The 23955-nt window shown below is 45.9% G+C and overlaps 1 protein-coding gene and 1 pseudogene across 4 annotated transcripts in view; both read right to left on the bottom strand.

Moving 5' to 3' along the window:
* Window positions 1-18445: 18445 nt before the first annotated feature.
* On the bottom strand, window positions 18446-19702 carry LOC119339128 (annotated as a pseudogene).
* A 2412-nt stretch (window positions 19703-22114) lies between these two features.
* The window catches only part of LOC119337621 (E3 ubiquitin-protein ligase UPL6-like), a 33338-nt gene continuing 31497 nt past the window's right edge, over window positions 22115-23955 (bottom strand). For all 4 annotated transcript variants that reach the window (XM_037609790.1, XM_037609789.1, XM_037609787.1 and 1 more), the window contains 4 exons: window positions 22798-22871; window positions 22605-22676; window positions 22446-22532; window positions 22115-22350 (listed from right to left, as the gene is read on the bottom strand). In XM_037609790.1, coding sequence (XP_037465687.1) covers window positions 22284-22350; window positions 22446-22532; window positions 22605-22676; window positions 22798-22871 — 300 coding nt within the window. In that variant the 3' untranslated portion in view covers window positions 22115-22283. The remainder of the gene's footprint in view (window positions 22351-22445; window positions 22533-22604; window positions 22677-22797; window positions 22872-23955) is intronic.

The raw sequence follows: 23955 nt of genomic DNA, 5'->3' as shown, positions 1-23955 counted from the left end.
TTGAACAAATCAATCAGTGGCTTGGTGTGCTAAGATATACGTATGGAATGAAGATGATCAGTCTAACAGACCACAGAATTCTTCGCACGTGCATGACCGACTTGGGATGATTCCAAAAGAGCAAAAACAAACTTTCTCGAATTCACGACGGCAACTTACATCAAAATGCACGTGAATCAAAGGAAGTCACTCCTTTCGTCAAACAAGTACTTCATGAGCTAGCATGAAGAAAATGCTTTCAAAAGTTTCCAACACTAACTTAATGTTCAACAACATCATGGAGGAGATAAGGATGTTGTCAATGGGCTCAACAACAACTCATCGGAATTTTCATATCACTGAACTTCCACCATCATGTGAACACGGTGATAGCATTGGTCAGAACCAAAAGATATAATGGTGTATGCTCGAGGGATCAACCACGAGGAAGACAACATTACGAACATCGTTGGTTCTGACTTGATTTGACGATAGCCCACACTCAAATCAAAGGATTGATAAGACAATAGGTCCAGCAACTGATCACAGGGACCAATCGATGAAGATATCATCTTTCTTCAACACACACTACACAAGAATATCCTTTTGGGACGAACTAAGTCAGGCAAGCTTTTATCTTCCAAATCTCCAAGTTGTTGTCTAGCTTAACCAACTAGCTCAGGGATATCTAACACTGATTCTTGGAGAGAAGGTGGTTCACAAGAAACCAACTTGATCACGAGCTCAACATAACAGTCAGGGGACAACCTGGTAATACTTCCGAGAAGATATTCGGAAAATCACGAACCACCGGTATGTTACTAAGCTCGAGAACAATCTCGCTTTTGAGGGCAAGACGATATGATCGAATGAGTGAGGACTTAGCAAATCCTATCTCATCAATCGAGGAGTGCACCAGGAAAATGGACTAGGTAGCACAATCAACCTTAGGGTGATGATTCAATAGTCAACTCGCTAAGGATGACGTTATTGTCCATTTAACTACCAAGCAACGGAGTTGCTAGGAGTATTGATTTCACACATCATGATTCACTTGTCGGCACTCCGGCTGCAACAACACGGAACCGAGGAATGAAAAAGGATGGCGTGAAGTATCACTATGTCAAGAATTCACAAAAGGTGGTGCAATTCTCATGAAATTCCTGTCATAAAGAAGGTAATACTTCAGGGTAGAGCAGACCAGAAGCTGGATTGTATCTTGATCTGCGGAACACAACTACTTTGACCCAATCCTGGATATGGAAGAGGTACTGGAGTTTGTTTCTCTTAGTCATTCTGCGATAGAATGGCTTGACGGACCACAAGAGTAATAGGCATCGATAAACGAACGCACGCATACTCTTGACTATCGATTGATAGACGAGGGTCAGAATGCAACTAAAGAGGGACAACTCAAAGGAACATATGATTTTCTGAGTTGTGAATGCATAGATTAGCATGTCGAACGAGTTCAACATATTTCTTCCGGACAATCCATGCGGAAAGGTAGAACTGGCAGAGTCACAATTATGAACGGAGAACCCATCGAGAATAATCCTGTTGTGATATTTCAGTTCAACGAGGAACTTCTGCCATAAGTAGTTCATGGTATTTGGAAGAAGAAGGTACCACGGACTTCAAGGACTATCGCAAAGGTTACTAATATCCTAAAGGCACTAGCAATTACTATCAACATGAAGTAGGTAGAGTGAATCTCGGGTTCAAGAACCCAGGAACAGAATACCTACTACTAGGTAGCATCACGAAATGCTTTCGAGAATAAAGGCCAGAATCTCACACTGGGAACATAAAACGTTGCTAGATTACTAGGTGACTCCCTAAATACCTAGGGTCATAATAGTAACTCCAACATAAATGTCAAGGCAATAGAATACCTCAACTCAACAATTAGTGTGATTGAGCTGGCATAAAGGAGCATCGAAACCAGAGGGAAAGGATTTTGCAAATGCATCAGACTATTTAGAAACCTGGAATGACTCGGATAGCATAACGGCTGTAAATGCTCAGAAAGATTTGAGACATTCACAAAAATGGTGACATAACCACTCAGAAGCACAATATCAAGGTTTCGAGATCAACAATTAACATACGGAAGTAGTAGAAACTGAACTCAAGCTTAAATCCAACAATCTATAAGTCTACGGATTAGTAACGCGTGATCCTGATAGAAAGAGGAGATAGCCTAGTTCTTAATCCCCGTAGAAGATAAGATGACTCAGATCAGAAGGGCATAAAGTATAAGGAGTAAAAAGAGCCTTACGTTCCATCCCACAATCAATTCCCTTATATAACTAAAGAATTTCTAGACTCAACTTCGACCAGTTTGGCTTGGTAATCCTACAGGCAGTCAAGCTCTGATACCAACGCTGTCAGGACCCCGACTCGATGTCACATCGATCTAGCCGGTAACACCTCATATCACTTTGCGGCCTCACGCACGGTATCCCCACGGGTGTCGCCTTACCTTTGCCCGGGACCGTTTGCGCCTTTTGGCTCACGTATATGATAGTGTCGCTAGCATCCATATGATAAGGAGCCCGGGCTGACATGACTAGTCGTAAACCCAAAGTGGCACAGACTTACAGGGACAGGCATCCATGACCCAGCTTCGAACGTGTCGGTCATCAGCAAATGGGTCCGGGCTGTAGCACTGGGCTAGCAGGACTCCGGTAAACCGGGCTGTAGCGGGCTAACAGGACTCCGGTACTCAAAGCGTGACATTTCCCCGAAGGGACAGACACAGGAACGAAGAAGGACACATGTCGGCCAGCCTAAGTGTTCCAGAGCAGTAGCAAGCTACCATGGCTCAGCGGTAACACTAGGAGACATTTCCCGGTAAGAGAGGCTACTAAAGATAAACAACTAGATAGTCAGATCCCACACATACCAAGCATTTCAATAACATACACACAATATGCTCGATATGTGCAATACAACATGGCATCACAAAATGACTCTACGACTCAAGTAGTTTATTCAATAGGCTCCGAGGAGCGAGACATTACAAACATGGGTCTCATGACCCAACAATCAGAGCATACAAGTCAAAGCACAAGCGGAAGCTATCATGTCTGGGTACAGACATCTATAAATGAAAAAGGCTGAGAAGCCTGTCTATCTATCAGATCCTGCCGAGGGCACAAGATCGTAGCTGAGGTAACAAGCTAAACGTCGAAATCCACGCGGAACTACTAGTGAGACCGAAGTCTCTCTGCAAAAACATAAAATAGGCAAACGTGAGTACAAATGTACCCAGCAAGACTTACATCAGAACTAACTACATATGCATCATTATCAACAAAGGGGATGGTGGAGTTTGACTGCAGCAAGCCAGCTTTGACTCGGTGGCTACTACGACTGCAAGTAACTCTTTTGAGGTGGCGCACACGAGTCCACATATTCACCAACCAATACACCACTATGGATCCGCTCCCGTCTCCCTACGAGAACGCCATCCATAGCACTCACGCTTATCTTGCGTATTTTAGAGTATCCACTTTCACTTGTCTATGAACTGATATAAGCAACCCAGAAGTCCTTTACCACGGACACGGCTATTCGAATAGATGATGTTAACCCTGCAGGGGTGTACTTCTTCATACATGTTTCCACCACTTAGCGTCTGCACACGACATGTGCTCGGCAGACTTCAAGCGAAAGCCGACGTGGGTGTAGACCACGACCTACCTAAACACTCAAGTCCCTAGTCCAGGTTTATCGCCTATTCGGGTTCCATCCATGAGGAGATCTGGCCGGAGTTTCGCTCACAGCCCCAAACGATGTGAACAGGGTTCCGTGACACCAAACGGGCGCCCGGTATACCCGGCCACGTGCCTACCGCATCACAGCCCACCCCTACGGTCAGCGCTGTCCACGGCCTCCAGCATACTACAAACACCAGAAACTACTTGCAACTCCTGGACAGAGGACAAGGGTGAATAAGAAGTCGAGCGGGGTCATATTTCAGGGCCCAATGTATGGTAGTAGCTGAATCATGGATCACAAACACAGAACTCAGTTCCTGAGGACGGCTTCAATGAGACAACCCACCATGTACTCCTACATGGCCTCTCACCGACACCTTTTACCAAATCATGTTCACACACTTAGCTCACACACAGTAGGACATGTTCACACCCCTCTGATTCATCCCGGATGAATCAGACCTGACACGACTCTAAGCAGTAGCAGGCATGACAAACAAGCATGAATGAGTAGGCACATCAGGGCTCAAACAACTCCTACTCATGCTAGTGGGTTTCATCTATTTACTGTGGCAATGACAGGTCATGCAAAGGATAAAGGGGTTCAGCTACCGCAGCAGTAACAAATATGTCGTTGTTGTCCCAATGCAGTAAAAGAGAGCAGGAGCGAGAGAGTGGGATTTTATCGGAATGAACAAGGGGGTTTTGCTTGCCTGGCACTTCTGAAGATAGTATTGAGTGTTCATCAGTGTCAACGATCACATCATCGGTACACGCCTATCGAGAGGGGACAATTACCGGCAACACAGAAGGGAACACAATCAATGCAATGCACAATATGATGCATGATCATGACATGGCAAAATGAAGGTGTTTTGGGCTAATGCAACTAGCAACAGATTAAATGAAGTTGGTTTGAATACAAGATTCAAATTCAAACTCCATATGTGATTATTCAAATGCCATTTAATTGATTTGTGCTAAACAGCAGCTATAAGTTGTTCTAACATGCATGAAAATGGTACAGATGGATTCCTTGAATTTTTCTGATAATTTTTCATATATAAATTATTTAATTTGGAGTTACGGTTAATTTTCTATGATTTATTGAAGTTTTAGCTATTTTCTGGAATTTCCTGATTATTTTTAAATCCAGAAAATACTTATTGCGTCAGCCTGACATCATCATGACGTCAGCAGGTCAACAGGGCGCCTCCAGGTCAAACCTGACCAGTGGGGTCCACTGGTCAGTGACCCAGGGCTGTTTAGCTCGCTGACAGGTGGGCCAGGTCAACGGCCACGTCAGCAGGGTCAACTCTGACTGGTGGGTCCCGTGTGTTTATTAACTAATCTAAACAGAAATAAAACGTAGATTATTTAGAGCGTGGGGCCCAGGTGTCAGTGAGCTAGGTGGGTTGGTTAGTGGGGTCATTAGCGCTAATTAAGTGACACGTCGACTTCGCCGGAGTTCGGCCGGCGACGACCAAAACTGCGGCGGGAGCTCGCTGGAGTGGCGCTGCGAGCGGTTTTGGGCCAAGCCAAGGGCACCAGAGGGTTGCCCTTGCTTGCGCGCATCCAAAGGAGGCATGCGGGAGGCGCGGGGTGGCCGGAGCTCGCCGGAGTGGAGGCCGCGGCGGCTGCCGGAGCTCGGGTTTGGGCGGAGCGAGGTTACGGGGTGCTAGGGGACTGGCTGAGGGGCTATGCGGACTCCTGGGGCAGCTAGGAGCACGCTAGGCTCGTCGGACTGGCCGCAACAGCACGTCAGTGCCATGCCCGGCGTCCATGGCGGACGGCGGCGCTCGGTACAGTGGCTAGCATGGGTACTGCACGGGAAACCAACGGGGAGAGAGGGGAAACGTAGGAGAGCTCACGGAGGGGCTAGCGGAGGAGACGACGAAGTCGGGGAAGCTCTGGACGCGCCGAATCGGTGGAGTCGATCTCCGGGCACCGGAGGTGAAGACGACGATGCTCCGGTCGGCTGGGGTCTCTTCTGGTCGCGTGCATCGAGTGTGTTGCTCCACGGGGTCGTGGCGGAGCTCGGGTATGCAGAGAGGGAGCGAGGGAGTGGCTGTGGTTGCTGTGGTTGCGAGCGGCGGCAGCGGCGGCTCTCGGTGGGGAGAACAGAGGAGGGGGAGGAGTGAAGAAGAGTGAGGGAGAGAGGCAGGGAGATGCGTGGCACCACCAGAGAAGGCCAGGGCGTCGAGGGGGAGCGGCAAGCAGGAGGTGGCCGAGGCGCGTGTGCGCGCACGGCGGCCACACGCCCTCCTGCCCACTGGCAGGAGGTTGAAGACAGTAGGAGAGAGGAAGAGGTGGGCTGGGCTGAGCTGGGCCGGTCCTGTTGGGCCACCAGGTAAGTGGACCAGGTGAGTACTGTTCCTTTTAATTTTTCTGTTCTGTTTCCCTTTTTATTTTATTTTGCCACTGTTTTCAAATTCAAAATAATTTCATACAGTGCCAAAACATTCTGAAATATTTTATGTTACCTCTCTGGACTATTCCAAAAGTACATAAAACATTTCAAAGCATTTGAAAATATATTCATTATATATTATGAATATATCCCCAAATTCAAATAGATTATTGATTTAAATTCAGAGACCAAATAATTCCTTAAAAATATTCCAAAATTTTGGTTTGATATATAACTCTTGCCAAAATTCACAAAACTATTTTTAGGGCATTTTGGATTCACAGAATGCAATTTAAAGGGTGCTTGCCCTTCTTTTAATTAGATTTTGAGGTTTCAACAATCCTCAATTCAAGTTTCAGAAATTTAGACATGATGCACACATGAAGCTAGCCTAGAGCACTACCAGCAGCTGGGGATGTGACAAAGATGATGGCAGCAACTATACGGACTGGGTCCGGAACCTGAGGATCATCCTCATAGCTGCCAAGAAAGATTATGTCCTAGAAGCGCCGCTAGGTGAAGAACCAATCCTAGAGAACCAAGACGTTATGAACGCTTGGCAGTCTCGTGCTGATGATTACTCCCTCATTCAGTGCGGCATGCTTTACAGCTTAGAACCGGGGCTCCAGAAGCGTTTTGAGCAACACGGAGCATATGAGATGTTCGAAGAGCTGAAAATGGTTTTCCAAGCTCATGCCCGGGTCGAGAGATATGAAGTCTCCGACAAGTTCTTCAGCTGTAAGATGGAGGAAAATAGTTCTGTCAGTGAGCACATACTCAAGATGTCTGGGTTGCACAACCACTTGACTCAGCTGGGAGTTAATCTCCCAGATGACGCGGTCATTGACATAATCCTTCAGTCGCTTCCACCGAGCTACAAGAGCTTTGTGATGAACTTCAATATGCAGGGGATGGAAAAGACCATTCCTGAGGTATATTCAATGCTGAAATCAGCGGAGGTAGAGATCAAAAAGGAACATCAAGTGTTGATGGTGAATAAAACCACTAAGTTCAAGAAAAGCATGGGTAAGAAGAACTTCAAGAAGGACGACAAGGGAGTTGCCGCGCCCGGTAAGCCAGTTGCCGGGAAGAAGTCAAACAATGGACCCAAGCCTGAGACTGAGTGCTTTTATTGCAAGGGAAGTGGTCACTGGAAGCGGAACTACCCCAAGTACTTAGCGGACAAGAAGGCCGGCAAAACCAAAGGTATATGTGATATACATGTAATTGATGTGTACCTTACCAGTGCTCGTAGTAGCTCCTGGGTATTTGATACCGGTGCGGTTGCTCATATTTGCGACTCAAAGCAGGAACTGCGGAATAAGCGGAGACTGGCGAAGGACGAGGTGACGATGCGCGTCGGGAATGGTTCCAAGGTCGATGTGATCGTCGTCGGCACGCTGCCTCTACATTTACCTACGGGATTAGTTTTAAACCTCAATAATTGTTATTTAGTGCCAGCTTTGAGCATGAACATTGTATCAGGATCTCGTTTAATTCGAGATGGCTACTCATTTAAATCCAAGAATAATGGTTTTTCTATTTATGTGAGAGATATGTTTTATGGTCATGCCCCGCTGGTGAATGGTTTATTCTTAATGAATCTCGAGCATAATGTTACACATTTCATAGTGTGAATACCAAAAGATGTAAAGTTGATAACGATAGTCCACATACTTGTGGCACTGCCGCCTTGGTCACATTGGTGTCAAGCACATGAAGAAGCTCCATGCTGATGGACTTTTAGAGTCTCTCGATTATGAATCATTTGACACATGCGAACCATGCCTCATGGGCAAAATGACCAAGACTCCGTTCTCCGGAACAATGGAGCGAGCAACCAACTTACTGGAAATCATACATACTGATGTGTGCGGTCCAATGAGCGTCGAGGCTCGCGGAGGCTATCATTATGTTCTCACCCTCACTGATAAATTGAGTAGATATGGGTATGTCTACTTGATGAAACACAAGTCTGATACCTTTGAAAAGTTCAAGGAATTTCAGAATGAGGTAGAGAATCAACGTAACTGAAAGATAAAGTTCTTACGATCAGATCGTGGGTGGGAATATTTAAGTCACGAATTTGGTACGCACTTAAGGAAATGTGGAATCGTTTCACAACTCACGCCACCTGGAACACCTCAGCGAAATGGTGTGTCCGAACATCGTAATCGCACTCTATTGGATATGGTGCGATCTATGATGTCACTTATCGATTTACCGCTATCATTTTGGGGATACGCTCTAGAGATAGCTACATTCACTTTAAATAGGGCACTGTCTAAATCCGTTGAGACGACACCGTATGAATTATGGTTTGGGAAGAAACCTAAGCTGTCGTTTCTAAAAGTTTGGGGATGCGATGCTTATGTCAAGAAACTTCAACCTGAGAAGTTCGAACCCAAGTCGAAAAAATGCGTCTTCATAGGATACCCTAAGGAAACCATCGGGTATACCTTATACTTAAGATCCGAGGGAAAGATCTTTGTTGCCAAGAACGGGTCCTTTCTGGAGAAAGAGTTTCTCTCGAAAGAAGTAAGTGGGAGGAAAGTGGAACTTGATGAAGTACTACCTCTTGAACCTGTAAGTAGCGCAGCTCAGGAAGATGTTCCTGTGGTTCCTGCACCAACTAGAGAGGAAACTAATGATGATGATCAAGGTACTTCGGATCAAGTTACTACTGAACTTCGTAGGTCCACGAGGACACGTTCCGCACCAGAGTGGTATGGCAACCCTGTCCTGGAAATCATGTTGTTAGACAACGGTGAACCTTCGAACTATGAAGAAGCGATGGCGGGCCCAGATTCCAACAAATGGCTTGAAGCCATGCAATCCGAGATAGGATCCATGTATGAAAACAAAGTATGGACTTTGACAGACTTGCCCGATGATCGGCGAGCGATAGAAAACAAATGGATCTTTAAGAAGAAGACGGATGCGGATGGTATGTTACCATCTATAAATCTCGACTTGTCTCTAAGGGTTATCGACAAGTTCAAGGGGTTGACTACGATGAGACATTCTCTCCCGTAGCGAAGCTAAAGTTCGTTTGAATCATGTTAGCAATTGCCGCATACTATGATTATGAGATATGGCAAATGGACGTCAAAACGGCATTCCTTAACGGCAATCTTAAGGAAGAATTGTATATGATGCAGCCGGAAGGTTTTGTCGACCCTAAGAATGCTAACAAGGTATGCAAGCTCCAGCGGTCCATTTATGGACTGGTGCAAGCATCTCGGAGTTGGAACATTTGCTTTGATGAGATGATCAAAGCGTTTGGGTTTATGCAGACTTATGGAGAAGCATGCGTTTACAAGAAAGTGAGTGGGAGCTCTCTAGCATTTCTCATATTATATGTGGATGACATACTTTTGATGGGAAATGATATAGAACTTTTGGACAGCATTAAGGCCTTCTTGAATAAGTGTTTTTCAATGAAGGACCTTGGAGAAGCTGCTTACATATTAGGCATCAAGATCTATAGGGATAGATCGAGATGCCTCATAGGTCTTTCACAAAGCACATACCTTGATAAGATATTGAAGAAGTTCAATATGGCTCAGTCCAAGAAAGGGTTCTTGCCTGTATTGCAAGGTGCGAGATTGAGCTCGGCTCAATGCCCGACCACGGCAGAAGATAAAGAAGAGATGAGTGTCATCCCCTATGCCTCGGCCATAGGGTCTATTATGTATGCCATGTTGTGTACCAGACCGGATGTAAACCTTGCCGTAAGTTTGGTAGGAAGGTACCAAAGTAATCCCGGCAAGGAACACTGGACAGTGGTCAAGAACATCCTAAAGTACCTAAAAAGGACTAAGGATATGTTTCTCGTTTATGGAGGTGACGAAGAGCTCGTCGTAAAGGGTTACGTCGACGCTAGCTTCGACACAGATCTGGATGACTCTAAGTCACAAACCGGATACGTGTATATTTTGAATGGTGGGGCAGTAAGCTGGTGCAGTTGCAAGCAAAGTGTCGTGGCGGGATCTACATGTGAAGCAGAGTACATGGCAGCCTCGGAGGCAGCACATGAAGCAATCTGGGTGAAGGAGTTCATCACCGACCTAGGAGTCATACCCAATGCGTCGGGGCCGATCACACTCTTCTGTGACAACACTGGAGCTATTGCACTTGCCAAGGAGCCCAGGTTTCACAAGAAGACCAGGCACATCAAGCATCGCTTCAACTCCATACGTGAAAATGTTCAAGATGGAGACATAGATATTTGTAAAGTACGTACGGACCTGAATGTAGCAGATCCGTTGACTAAACCTCTCCCTAGGGCAAAACATGATCAACACCAGAACGCTATGGGTGTTCGATTCATCACAATGTAACTAGAATATTGACTCTAGTGCAAGTGGGAGACTGTTGGAAATATGCCCTAGAGGCAATAATAAAATGGTTATTATTATATTTCTTTGTTCATGATAATTGTCTGTTATTCATGCTATAACTGTGTTATCCGGAAATCGTAATACACTTGTGAATACACATACCACAACATGTCCCTAGTAAGCCTCTAGTTGACTAGCTCGTTGATCAACAGATAATCATGGTTTCCTGACTATGGGCATTGGATGTCATTGATAACGGGATCACATCATTAGGAGAATGATGTGATGGACAAGACCCAATCCTAAGCATAGCTCAAAGATCATGTAGTTCGTTTAGCTAGAGCTTTTCCAAATGTCAAGTATCATTTCCTTAGACCATGAGATTGTGCAACTCCCGGATACCGTAGGAGTGCTTTGGGTGTCCCAAACGTCACAACGTAACTGGGTGACTATAAAGGTGAACTACGGGTATCTCCGAAAGTGTCTGTTGGGTTGGCACGAATCGAGACTGGGAGTTGTCACTCTGTATGACGGAGAGGTATCTCTGGGCCCACTCGGTAATGCATCATCATAATGAGCTCAGTGTGACCAAGTGTATGGTCATGGGATCATGAATTACGGTACGAGTAAAGTGACTTGCCGGTAACGAGATTAAACGAGGTATTGGGATACCGACGATCGAGTCTCGGGCAAGTAACGTACCGATTGACAAAGGGAATTGTATACGGGGTTGATTCAATCCTCGACATCGTGGTTCATCCGATGAGATCATCGAGGAGCATGTGGGAGCCAACATGGGTATCCAGATCCCGCTGTTGGTTATTGACCGGAGAGGCTTCTCGGTCATGTCTGCATGTCTCCCGAACCCGTAGGGTCTACACACTTAAGGTTCGGTGACGCTAGGGTTGAAGAGATATTAGTATGCAGTAACACGAAAGTTGTTCGGAGTCCCGGATGAGATCCTGGACGTCACGAGGAGTTCTGGAATGGTCCAGAGGTGAAGAAATATATATAGGAAGTCAGGTTTCGGCCATCAGGAAAGTTTCGGGGGTCACCGGTATTGTACCGGGACCACCGGAAGGGTCCCGGGGGTCCACCGGGTGGGGCCACCTATCCCGGAGGGCCCCATGGGCTGAAGTGGGGGCGAACCAGCCCCTGGTGGGCTGGTGCGCCCCCCTTGGTCCCCCCTGCGCCTAGGGTTGGAAACCCAAGGGGTGGGGGTGCCTCCACCTAGCTTGGGGGGCAAGTTTCCCCCCTGGCCACCGCCCCCCCCCCTTGGAGATCCCATCTCCTAGGGCCGGCGCCCCCTAGGGGGCCTATATAAAGAGGGGGAGTGAGGGCAGCCGCACCCATGCTCTTGGCGCCTCCCTCTCCCATTGCTACACCTCTCCCTCTCATAGAAGCTCGGCGAAGCCCTGCCGAGATCACTGTTGCATCCACCACCACGCCGTCGTGCTGCTGGATATCCGTCAACCTCTCCTTCCCCCTTGCTGGATCAAGAAGGAGGAGACGTCTTCCTCAACCATACGTGTGTTCAACGCGGAGGTGCTGTCCGTTCAGCACTAGGATCATCGGTGATTTGGATCACGACGAGTACGACTCCCTCAACCCCGTTCTCTTGAACGCTTCCGCTCGCGATCTACGATGGTATGTACATGCACTCCTTTCACTCGTTTCTAGATGAACTCATAGATTGATCTTGGTGGAAGCGTAGAATTTTTTTTATTTTCTGCAACGTTCCCCAACAACTGTATCAATGGGGTAAGTAGCGGTGAAATTCTCCCACCAAGATGCTACGGGTCCATCAAGCCGATGTGCGGCAAAGCGCACTCTCTCCACATCTGTGCATCCTGCAGTGGTCAGCTCTCTTCCAATCTCGTGGAGCCAATCATCTGCAACAATCGGCTCGGTGCTACTAGAGAACACCGGCGGATTCAACCTTAGAAAACGGACTAGGTGGTCTACAGGGGGTGGTGGAGGTGGGTTGTTGTTGTTGTTGCCTTGGTTCTGGTTCTGAACTAGCATCTGCATCAAGGCATTCTGCTGCTAGATCAACTGAGTGAGCTCCGGTGGGAATGCAAATCCATTGTCACGTCTCGGAGGCATCTAATGTGTTTAGAAGGGGTGAGAAAACAGAATAGAATGAGGTCTAAGAGATATTCACTACCCATATGCTCATGGGACAAACACAATCAATTCACTTCATTCAATAGCACACAAGGTTCACACAAACGATCTAACCTATGATTACAAACTCGATCATTGCTAACTACTTGGAGGAATACTACTAGTTACATGGTGGTCATCTAGAAATTTTCATCAGAGGAAGACTCCATAATATCTGCTCCAGCTTCGTCAACGTAGTCGTCATCACTGTCATCATTTGCATCACTGTCCGTGTCGGTGTCATCCAAGATGATGTAGTCCTCCGAATGGATCTCCTTTGCTGGTTCTCGCTTATGATTCTCCACTGGTAGTCCTAGCTTCCTCTTCAGGTCTTCATGCTTCTCTAGTAATACGGCAATTTCTTCCTCGTATCCATCGCGTGTAAACTTGAGTTCCTCTTCTAGCTCGTTGTTTCTCTTCATCAGCTTCTTGATCTTCTTCATGTTGATAGTTAGTTGATTCTCTTGTTGACGAATATGATCACCCATCTCCTGAATGTATGCTGCAATTGATCCATCCCTCCTGGTACGAATCATCTCCCATTCTTAGTTTCGGCGGCCACATATTTGATAAATGGTGTTCTCCAGCTCCTTGTGATATGCTACCTCTTGAGCACTGCATTGGTTTTCCCTTGAAGAGGAAAGGGTGATGCAGCAAAGTAGCGTAAGTATTTCCCTCAGTTTTGAGAACCAAGGTATTAACCCAGTAGGAGGCTACACGCAAATCCCTCGTACCTACACAAACAAATAAGAACCTCGCAACCAACGCGATAAAGGGGTTGTCAATCCCTTCACGGCCACTTGCGAAAGTGAGATCTGATAGAGATAATAATAAGATAAATATTTTTGGTATTTTTATGATATAGATTGGAAAGTAAAGATTGCAAAATAAAATAGATCGGAAACTTATATGATAGAAAATAGACCCGGAGGCCATAGGTTTCACTAGTGGCTTCTCTCAAGATAGCATAAGTATTACGGTGGGTGAACAAATTACTGTCGAGCAATTGATAGAAAAGTGCATAGTTATGAGAATATCTAGGCATGATCATGTATATAGGCATCACGTCTGTGACAAGTAGATCGGAACGATTCTGCATCTACTACTATTACTCCACACATCGACCGCTATCCAGCATGCATCTAGAGTACTAAGTTCATAAGAACAGAGTAACGCAATAGGCAAGATGACATGATGTAGAGGGATAAACTCAAGCAATATGATATAAACTCCATCTTTTTATCCTCGATGGCAACAATATAATACGTGCCTTGCTGCCCCTGCTATCATAGGGAAAGGACACCGCAAGATTAAACCCAAAGCTAAGCACTTCTCCCATTGCAAGAAAGATCAATCTAGTAGGCCAAACCAAACTGATAATTCGAAGAGACTTGCAAAGATAACCAATCATACATAAAAGAATTCAGAGGAGATTCAAATATTTCTTATAGATAATCTTGATCATAAACCCACAATTCATCGGATCTCAACAAACACACCGCAAAAAGAGTTACATTGAATAGATCTCCAAGAAGATCGAGGAGAACTTTGTATTGAGATTCAAAGAGAGAGAAGAAGTCATTTAGCTAATAACTATGGACCCGAAGGTCTGTGGTAAACTACTCACACTTCATCGGAGAGGCTATGGTGTTGATGTAGGAGCCCTCCGTGATTGATCCCCCCTCCGGCGGAGCATCGGAAAAGGCTCCAAGATGGGATCTCACGGGTACAGAAGGTTGCGGCGGTGGAAATAGGGTTTCGTGGTGCTCCTGGATGTTTTCAGGGTATGGTGATATATATAGGCGAAGGAAGTCGGTCAGGGGAGCCACGAGGGGCCCACGAGGGTGGGGGGCGCGCCCACCCCCCTAGGGTGTGCCTCCCTGCCTCGTCGCTTCCTCTTTTGCTTCTTGACGTCCACTCCAAGTCTCCTGGATTGCGTTTGTTCCAAAAATAACTCTCCCGGATGTTTCATTCCGTTTGGACTCCGTTTGATATTCCTTTTCTTCGAAACACTGAAATAGCAAAAAAAACAGCAATTTGGGCTGGGCCTCCGGTTAATAGGTTAGTCCCAAAATAATATAAAAGTGCTTAGTAAAGCCCATAAGCATCCAAAACGGGTAATATAATAGCATGGAACAATAAAAAATTATAGATACATTGGAGATGTATCATGAATCACGATCCAATCCCCGTTTACGAGCATGGCTAAGCAATAATAAAGCATAACGTATATTCCCGGGGTGATCAAAAGGTATTAGGTTCCTACCTCAAGCACTACAACGAAACCACATGTTCCCAGTCCTACTCATGCAAATATTTGAGGGGTAATACAAATGCATAGTAAAAACTGGGTATGGAAGAGTATGATCAAATTGTAACTTGCCTTGTTGACGATTTGCAAACTCTAAAGATTCGTAGTAACAAGTTTCGCACTCCGGGTAATCTAGCGTAGACAAACAATAGCATACATAAGCAATCACTCAAATGAAACAACGAGAAAAAACAAGAAAAGATCCAAATCAAACACGAAATAGGCAAACGGCTTAAACTAACAGAAAGTAAAACCTAACATCATTATTATTATGTATATTAGATCTTAATAGTAGGTACATGTGATTAGCTACGATTTGCAAAAAGAAACAACTCAAATGGAGAAACGAAACTCAAAATACGAATGAAACAAGATCGTTTACTAATCTGAACTAAAGTCAAATTTTACAGTGTCAAAATCATGTTCAAGTTGGTTAACTGGAAAGAACAGAACGTCACGAAGACTTAGGCGCTGGTTTCATCTAATTTGGACAAACGAGCAAAAAGCTACGCCAGTTTTAAGATCAAGGGCTAAATCACGAGAAAACTATTCGCGGATAGGTCCCTGACCCAAAATAAACTAAAAAGAAAAATCTACCGCGCGAACGTTCCTTATTTAAGATAAAACTAAAAAAGCCGATCTAAAAAATGACTAAACCGCAAAACCGAAGAACCGACCGGTTCTTACCGGTTCAACGACGGCGGTAAACGGCGGGGCGACGGCGGCGGCTCGGCTCGACTCCGACGAGGCGATCCGGGGGCGGGGCGAGGCGGCGGCGGCTCCTAGCGGCGGGGTGCTGCTGCGGCGCGGGCAGCAGCAGCGGCGGCGACGGCGAGGTGGGACGAGGGCAGAGGGGATTGTGGCCGGCCCCTTTAAAGAGGGGGGCATCCCGAGGCGGTGGCGGCGTCGCGGAGTCCTTCGGGACTCCGGCGGCGTGTTCGCGCCGGACTCCGGGCGGGAGGAGGCGGCGGCAGCGCGATGAGCCGGCTCGGCTTCGGCCCAGTCGATCGAGAGACTTTTTTCTAAATAATTACGCCGCAAAAGAAAAATCCTAAATAAATATAAAAAAAATCTAAAAATTCGAGAAACAATTTTCACCATCAAAACCTAATATTTAGTAGAAATGAACATTTTTCTGGACTAATCAATGCAATTTTAAAAAATGCAACGTTTCTCTAATTCAAATAAAATAGCAAATAAAATATCAATAAAATAATAATTTGATTTTAAAAATTCTTTTCCAATATTTCTATGATTTTCGAGAAGTCATATTATCTTCTCTCATTTATTTTTTTATTATCGAAAATAATTCGAGAGAAAAATAATAAAATCAAATTGATCCTCCTTTCAAATTTGGAATAAATTAAAATATTAATTTTTTTGAAACCTCCAAGTCTCTCCTTGGGTCCTTGAGTTGTTTAAGGTTTTTAGGATCACAACAAAATGTAAGAATAAATATGATATGCATATGATAATCTATGTATAACATCCAAATTGAAAATTGGGATGTTATAAAAAGCACCTCCTTGCCACTATATTGTCAATGGATATGATTACAACATGGGCTACTATCTGGCTGACGGTATCTATCCTCCATGGATACCTTTGTCAGCATCATTTCAAACCCAGTTGGCCAGGAAAAGGCTCACTTTGCCCAAAGACAAGAAGCACCTAGAAAGAATGTGGAGAGGGCATTTGGAGTTCTTCAGGCCAGTTTTGCGGTTGCTCGTGTACCTGCAAAACAATGGGATCTGGAGACCTTGTGGGAGGTGATGACATGTTGTGCGATCATGCACAACATGATCGTTGAGGATGAGGGTGACGACGCTGCCGCAACTCTGAAATTTGAGAACATGGGTGATCCTATCCAACTTCCGGACCAGAATCCAATCACATTTGAGGAGCTTATTTAAATGCATCAACAAATTCGGCATCGACCAACTCACGAGCAGCTCAAGGAGGATCTAATTGAGTATCAATTGACAGTGAAAGGGGACAACAATGTTGGGATGTAAAATATTTGATTTAAAAAAAATTAACTACCACTACATGTGGCTATTTGAATTTATGTGCCCTTTGCAGCTGGCTACTTGGTCGTGCGGACTGGGGAAAAATTCCAGAAGGCCAGATGTATGCAACTATGGTTGGATGTCGACCTTCCGTATCTGTGTTTTCAGACTGGTCTCCCTATCCGCGAACGGATGCGGAAGGTTTTTCACGGGTTGCCATTAGAGACGCCCTGACAATATAAGTAACTTAAGATTGGTGCAATAATCTAGACCTAGAAAATAAGGATTTCCTAGAATTTCGTAAGTGGGCCGCGTGTTGTGGCCCAGCGAAGTCAGCCCACTTATTTTTCTGCCCACGCAGCTGTGCAAATTCTATTTTTCACACAGGGCGACAAATAGTTGGACCATCGCATAAAACAACTAATAATGGGCTGGCCCATTTTCTTTGTTGCTATGTTTTATTTCTATTTTTATTCTCCTTCCCCTATCTCTTTTTGACTCCCAAGTTTATTTTCTTATAGAATTTATTTCATAAATTCAAAATTCTCAAAACACATTCAGAACTAAAAAAATTATATAAAATGTTCAGAATTCAAAAATTTGTTGCTATTTTGAAAAATATTCGCAACCTGAACTTTTTTCCATTTTTTCGAAAACTTTTATTTTTTTCAAATTTTTTGGAGATTTCTAAAAAGAAAATGGAAATTTAAAAAATGATCCAAATTCGTTTTTTTTTTGTTTTAGTGAAATTTTCACAATTAAAAATAATGTTAAAAGATACATATTTTTGAAAAATGTTATGAATTTTCAACACATGTTCTCGTTCTAAAAAAATGTTCAAAATTCAAATAATGTTCATGTTTTTATAAAGAAAGTTGACGTTTTCAAAAAGTGCTTGTCAATTTTAAAAGATGTTCTTGTTTCAAAATTTATTCACGTTTTTCTAAAACTGTACATAATTTTTAAAGAATTGTTCAGGATTGAAAAAAAGGTTCATGTTTCCTACTATATTCATAAACTTCATACCTTAAAATCTCTTTGATTGAAAGGAAAAGTAGGTTGAATCATTCATGGGCCTTCTCTGGCGTACGGTGACGTAACAAAACTTTTCAATGCCCTCGATCAATGGATGGATAAGTAGCGGATCGATTACTTCACACCCCGACGAAACCGAGAAGCTAAATGTTCATTTTTCACGTGCACACAGGGTATTGCTTGCACATATAATTCTCACTAATTTTAAATGCATACTAATTTTTCTCCCGTTACAACACACGGGCATATGTGCTAGTAATAGAGAGAGAAAGATGAGCAAAAGCAAAATGGATATTGCATGAGCATAATTGCAACAGTGAAAATCACTAAGTTTTGCATACCAACATACTGAAAACAAATGGCAGAATAATGAGCTAAAATGACCGAATAATGATAATGAACCACAAGTTGCTCACTTCCATTGAACACCCCGTATTATTCTCTGAAATTTATTCTTCACAAAGATCTCACCAAGTGGAGTACCAAACTAGCACTGACCACTGAGTTGAAGAAGTTACATGACATGGGTAACAGGGACTCTGCAAGAACGCGCTGGTCACAACGTGGTTCTCTCGGGCGGTACCTACGGGGTGGGTGGGCACGAGGACCAGCGGCGTCTTGCGGTGGAAGGTCAGCTGGCCGGCCTCCTCCATGCTCACCTTCTCTGCCACCGTACCCTCTGGCAGCTCCCACTCGAAGCCGTACAGCATGTTGGCCAACGTGAACTCCACGTTCGCCACCCCCATGGCCAGTCCGGGGCAGATCCGCCGGCCGGCGCCGAATGGCATCAGCTCTAGGTGAGCACCGCGGAAGTCCACCTCGCCGTGCCTCCCGCCGGATAAGAACCTCTCGGGCTCGAACTCTTCCGCGTCCCGCCCCCAGCTCACGGGGTCCCTCCCGATGGCCCACGCGTTCACTAGCACCCGCGTCCCCACCGGCACGTCGTAGCCACCGATCTGCACCCGTCGCAGTGTCTGCCGCGGAACAAGCAGCGTCACTGGCGGGTGCAGCCGCAGGGTCTCTTTGACCACCATTTTCAGGTATGTCAGCATCGGCAGGTCGTCTGGCCGCACCCGCTGCTCGCTGTTGCCGCTGCCGGCGACCACGACCCATATCTCCTCCTGTGCTTTCTTCAGCACCCGCGGCTTCCGGATCAGCTCCGACATCGCCCACAGGATCATCGTGTAGCTCGTGTCGACGCCGCCGAGGAACGCGTCCAGGAGGACAGCCTTGACGTGGTCCCTCGTGAAGCCGTGCTCGTCGCAGATTCGGACGAGGGCGTCCACCAAGTCGCCGCCGCCGCTCACCGGCTTGGGGCGCGCGGGATCCAAGTGCTGCTCCAGCACTGCCTCGAAGAAGGCATCACGATCTTTAAAGATCCTCTCTCGTCGCGCGACGATGCCGGCGAGCCGGTCGATGAGCCGGCCTGCGGCGGTGGGGAAGAAGTCTTCGGCAGAGAAGCTGGCCGCCATATCCATGGCCTCCTCTAGGACATGCTAGAGCCGCTCGTACTTGCCCTCAAACACCGCGCCGCACACGCCCCCGTACGCCACCGTGCCGATGATGGCGTCGGCGACACAGAACACATGCTCGTCCAACGACACCGGCCCCGCCGCGCCGCCCAGGGTGGCCATGAGCCTGTTCACTTGCGCCCGCCGCGCAGCTTAGGCGGCTCTGACGCCGCGCGCGCCTGGGAGCTCTGTGGCGAAAAGGTTGCGCATGTCGCGCCAGTAGGCACCGTAGGGGTGAGAAGGCGATGCTCTTGCGTCCGTAGGAGAGCCGCTCGGGGCCCGGCGACGCGGGCCGGCTGCAGCAGTCAGCGTCGTCGGACCGTACCACATCGCGCGCTGCCGCCGCGGACGAGGCCACCGCCGCCGTCGGTGCGGCAGAGCGCCCAGATGGTGCTGGTTGCCGAGCACTGGCACCCGTTTTGGGCCCGGCGGCAGCTTGGGCCGCCTTTCCCCGGGGCAGCGCTTGGTTGGCAGCAGGAAGGAGACGACGGGGAGGAGGAGGCAGGCTAGGAGGAGGAACTGCCATAGTGACATCGTCCCGAGGGAGGTTTACGCTCTCACCGACGAGGTGTTGCTGCTCGATCGCGGATGGTGGGGGATTTATAAAGTGGGTGGCTCCGTTGCTGGCACTCTGGAGGTTTTCTTTTTTATGGTATATAATACGTGTCTCATTTAGTATTAGGATAAGTACATTTAAAATACATATATGTGGTAAACCATCCAAACTATTCCAAAAGTACATTTTAATAGTTTAAATCGTTTACCAGATGTGGAATATATCCAGACATATTTTAGTGTTAGATAGATAGCTTCGTATCTAAGTAAATCTAAGACAATCTACAAATAGAAGATTTTTTATTCTATTTTGATTACGTTTAGACAATTATTATTATTAGTACTCCCTCCACTCCTAAATATAAGTCTTTTTTACATATTTTAAATGGACTATAACATACGGATGTATATAGACATATTTTATAGTGTACATTCACTCATTTTACTCCGTATGTAGTCATTTATTGGAATATCTTGAAAAACTTATAGTTTGGAACAAAAGGAGTATATCACAAGGATCATAGATAAGTCATGCACAAACACCGAAAAGACAATGGAACGCTAGCTTTTGCACAAAGAAATGACAACCAAGAAGTAAAATTATAATCAAGACTGAATAATCCTCTGAATTTAGACACCAACGCCCGTCACCTGCCTCTGACACCACCACAGCAGCCATCAAAGAAAGAAAATAAAGGATCACCTTCACACCCGAGCTCGATGCGGCTCCATCGCTGATATGCAACTTTGCGGACCTCCAATGTGGCTCGCCAAAGACGAAACCATTACCGTTGAACGAATCAGACCGAGGCAACACCCCAGACACGCAATCGAACTCGAGATCTGGCACCCCCACGTGATTAAGACACTGGAGGAGAAAACCACACCTGCCATCCACGAACCACAAACCCCGCACACGATCCACCATCTTCCAAATGCCGCCGATGCAAATGACAATTTGCATCCGATCCTGGACTACCTTCCAAGCTTCGTACCGGCGCAGGAGCAAACGTTGTGGGACTGCACCATCTTCCAACAGTCAGCGTCGTGGGGCCGCACCACGTCGCAAGCTGCCGCCGCGGACGAGACCACCACCGCCGTCGCCGCTGCGCCGAGGTGGAGCAGCACGACGGGGCCAAGTCGCACAGGCTGCGGTGTGGCAGAGGGCCCAGCTGGTGCAGGTTGCCGAGCACCGGCACCTGCTTCGGGCCCGGCGGCAGCTTGAGCCGCCTTTCCTCGGGGCTGCGGTTGGTTGCCAGAAGGAAGGAGGAGGAGGAGCTGCCGGAGGCGGGGCCAGGAAACTTGAGATATCCATCGTTTACAGAATGTGACCGATTACTTGCTCGCCCGTACCTTGGTAGAACAGCTAACCATTTATGCAATCGAGGCAGCTGCGAGAGAGCATGTGGCCGGCATGGATTTCTTCTGTCTGGTGGATTGCTTGCGGATGAGCTAAGTTGCCATTTTCGTTTAGGCCTCGTTTTGTATAGGAGAAATAATAATGCTCTCGACTTGGTTTCTTCCCTCACTCCTCCATGCTCTACACCCTCCCACCTTGACTTTACGTATGGTTTTGGGTCGAGGTAGTTGTCATCTCTCGCATGAATGCATGGACCGGGACTTCAAAAATGAGGGATTTTTATATGGCGCATGCATGCGCCCTTGTCATACGTCCAGTTGGACATGACTGTTAACCGTTCCTAAATACTTGTCTTTCTAGAGATTTTAATAAGTAACTACATACGGAGCAAAATGAATGAATCTACACTCTAAAATATGTCTACATACATCCATATGTTGAGTCCATTTGAAATGCCTAGAAAAACAAATATTTGAGAACAGAGGAAGTAGTTCATAGTGATGCTCACTGGATGATCCGCATCACAAAGCCGGTGAACAGGTGGGACGAACGCGGTGCACACGACAACCCAGCTGCCGTCGGACACGGCAACACCGGGAAGACCTCCGGGCGGCATATCCAGCAGTCAATATTTCAATTATTCCGAGACTACAGTAGTATAGAAGTCGACAGTGAATTGGCTGGAGAGTTTATGATAAGCTAGAGTGCAATAGGTAAATTTGTGCGGTCAGGATATACACATTTCCATATCCGAATTCCTCAAATATACACGCTCAACAAATTACAACGTTATAAGAGTTGTTACCATAACCTTCCACCCAAAACGCCTACCATCCAAGTCTTATCTAGCAACTAGTTACACTCTACACCAATGATGAATCACATGAGATCAAAACCAGCATTCGCAGATATAGCCACTGACAACCTGTCTCGCATCTGTTCTTTTCTGTAAGATAAGAACCAACCAAATGTTATACCCTGTCCAACTGAAACATAAACAAAATGATAGCACATGCTCGTGTACTTATGTTATTTACTTACATCTGATATGGAGGAAGCATCAACTCATTAAAGCATGTATGTGCTCTAGGCAGACGGCCTGTATCGTCTGTGCCAGGAATAACATAACTGCAAGAGAAGAGCTGTGAGCATAATTCTCAGCCAAACACAAAAGAGGGTAACATTATAAGACAAGCCCACCTCGTTATTCTGAAATTCGGGTCAAGAGTTTCAAAACCTTCAATAGGACCGCGTGGGCATCCAGTTACAAACCTATGGTGCAAGTGACCATTGATTTTAAGTGGTTATTGAGTCAATATATTATCACAATGTCTAACATAAATAAACAAATAAGGAACAAAAATAATTCCGTGAAGAAAAAAATTTAACATACAAGAGAAACTGCTTTTGTTCATTCTGGCTGAACCTCCTTAAGACATTCCAAAACATAACAATAACCTCATGATCCTGTAAAAAACCAACATCAACAAGATACAAGAACATGAAGAAACAGGTCAGGGTAATGTCTAATTTACTCGGAAAATAGTAACAGAAAGTTAAAAGATTTTTTCTTCCTCTCAATGTTGATTCCTACATCAATTTTTCATAGTAGCCAGCTTTAAGTAAGTGGTTCTTTGGATTACGAGAATTAAAGCTGGGTTACGTCGACGCAAGGCCAGGACGGTGGCAGAAGGGCTGGCAGGTAACTCTTGGGCACATGATATACAAGGGGTCCTGGGTCTGCACGAGATCGGCCAATACATGCTGCTGTGGCAGGCTGTGTGCCACACCATCCTGACGAACGAGCCGGATCGCCTGCTCTCGAGGTGGACCACCAATGGCATCTACTCGGCGCGCTCGTGTTATGCGGCCAGTTTTCAGGGATCCACACGGTGCCATTCTTGGAAGCTGGTATGGAAGAGCTGTGACGCCCGGATAATCAAGCTACAGTAACCTCTGCTAATGACACCACGTCACCTCCGTTACTGTCACTAATCTCGCGTTAGTTCGAAAACGACTCAAATTCAAATTTGAGATTTAGGCGAACAACAAAAGTTTTCAAACATTAAAACTAAAATGTCCAAAATGTGTCAAATAAATCATGGGTAATACTGGTGGAGAAACCACAAATTTTATAAAATGTTTAAAGGCTCTAAACTAATTAAAATAGCAACTATGACAATTAATTAAATGCCTTTTTAAAAATAATAATAATGCAAACTGTTTTAATTAGGTGTCAAACTTTTGGGGCAGTAGAATAAATTATAACATTAAATTAGGAGTTGTATTTATATTTTATAAAACAGAAATTAAAAGAAAATAGATAAAGAAAAAAAAACAGAAAACAAAGCTGAAAAAAAAAGAGAAGGCAACCCCCCCCACTGGGCTTCGGCCCAGCAGGCCACAACCCCCCACTGGGCCAACCCACCAGGCCCAGCCGGCCACTCCCCACTACTCCTTATCTCCTCACCCACCAAAACACTAGCCGCCCCCCCACTCCACCCGATTCCTCCCCCGATCCCCTTCTCCTCCCTCCCGCGCCGACTGGATC

This window comes from Triticum dicoccoides, chromosome 7B (assembly GCF_002162155.2).
Source record: "Triticum dicoccoides isolate Atlit2015 ecotype Zavitan chromosome 7B, WEW_v2.0, whole genome shotgun sequence".
NCBI lineage: Eukaryota > Viridiplantae > Streptophyta > Magnoliopsida > Poales > Poaceae > Triticum > Triticum dicoccoides.
The sequence above is the reverse complement of the archived record's forward strand: the minus strand, read 5'-3'. Positions and strand labels throughout refer to the sequence as shown.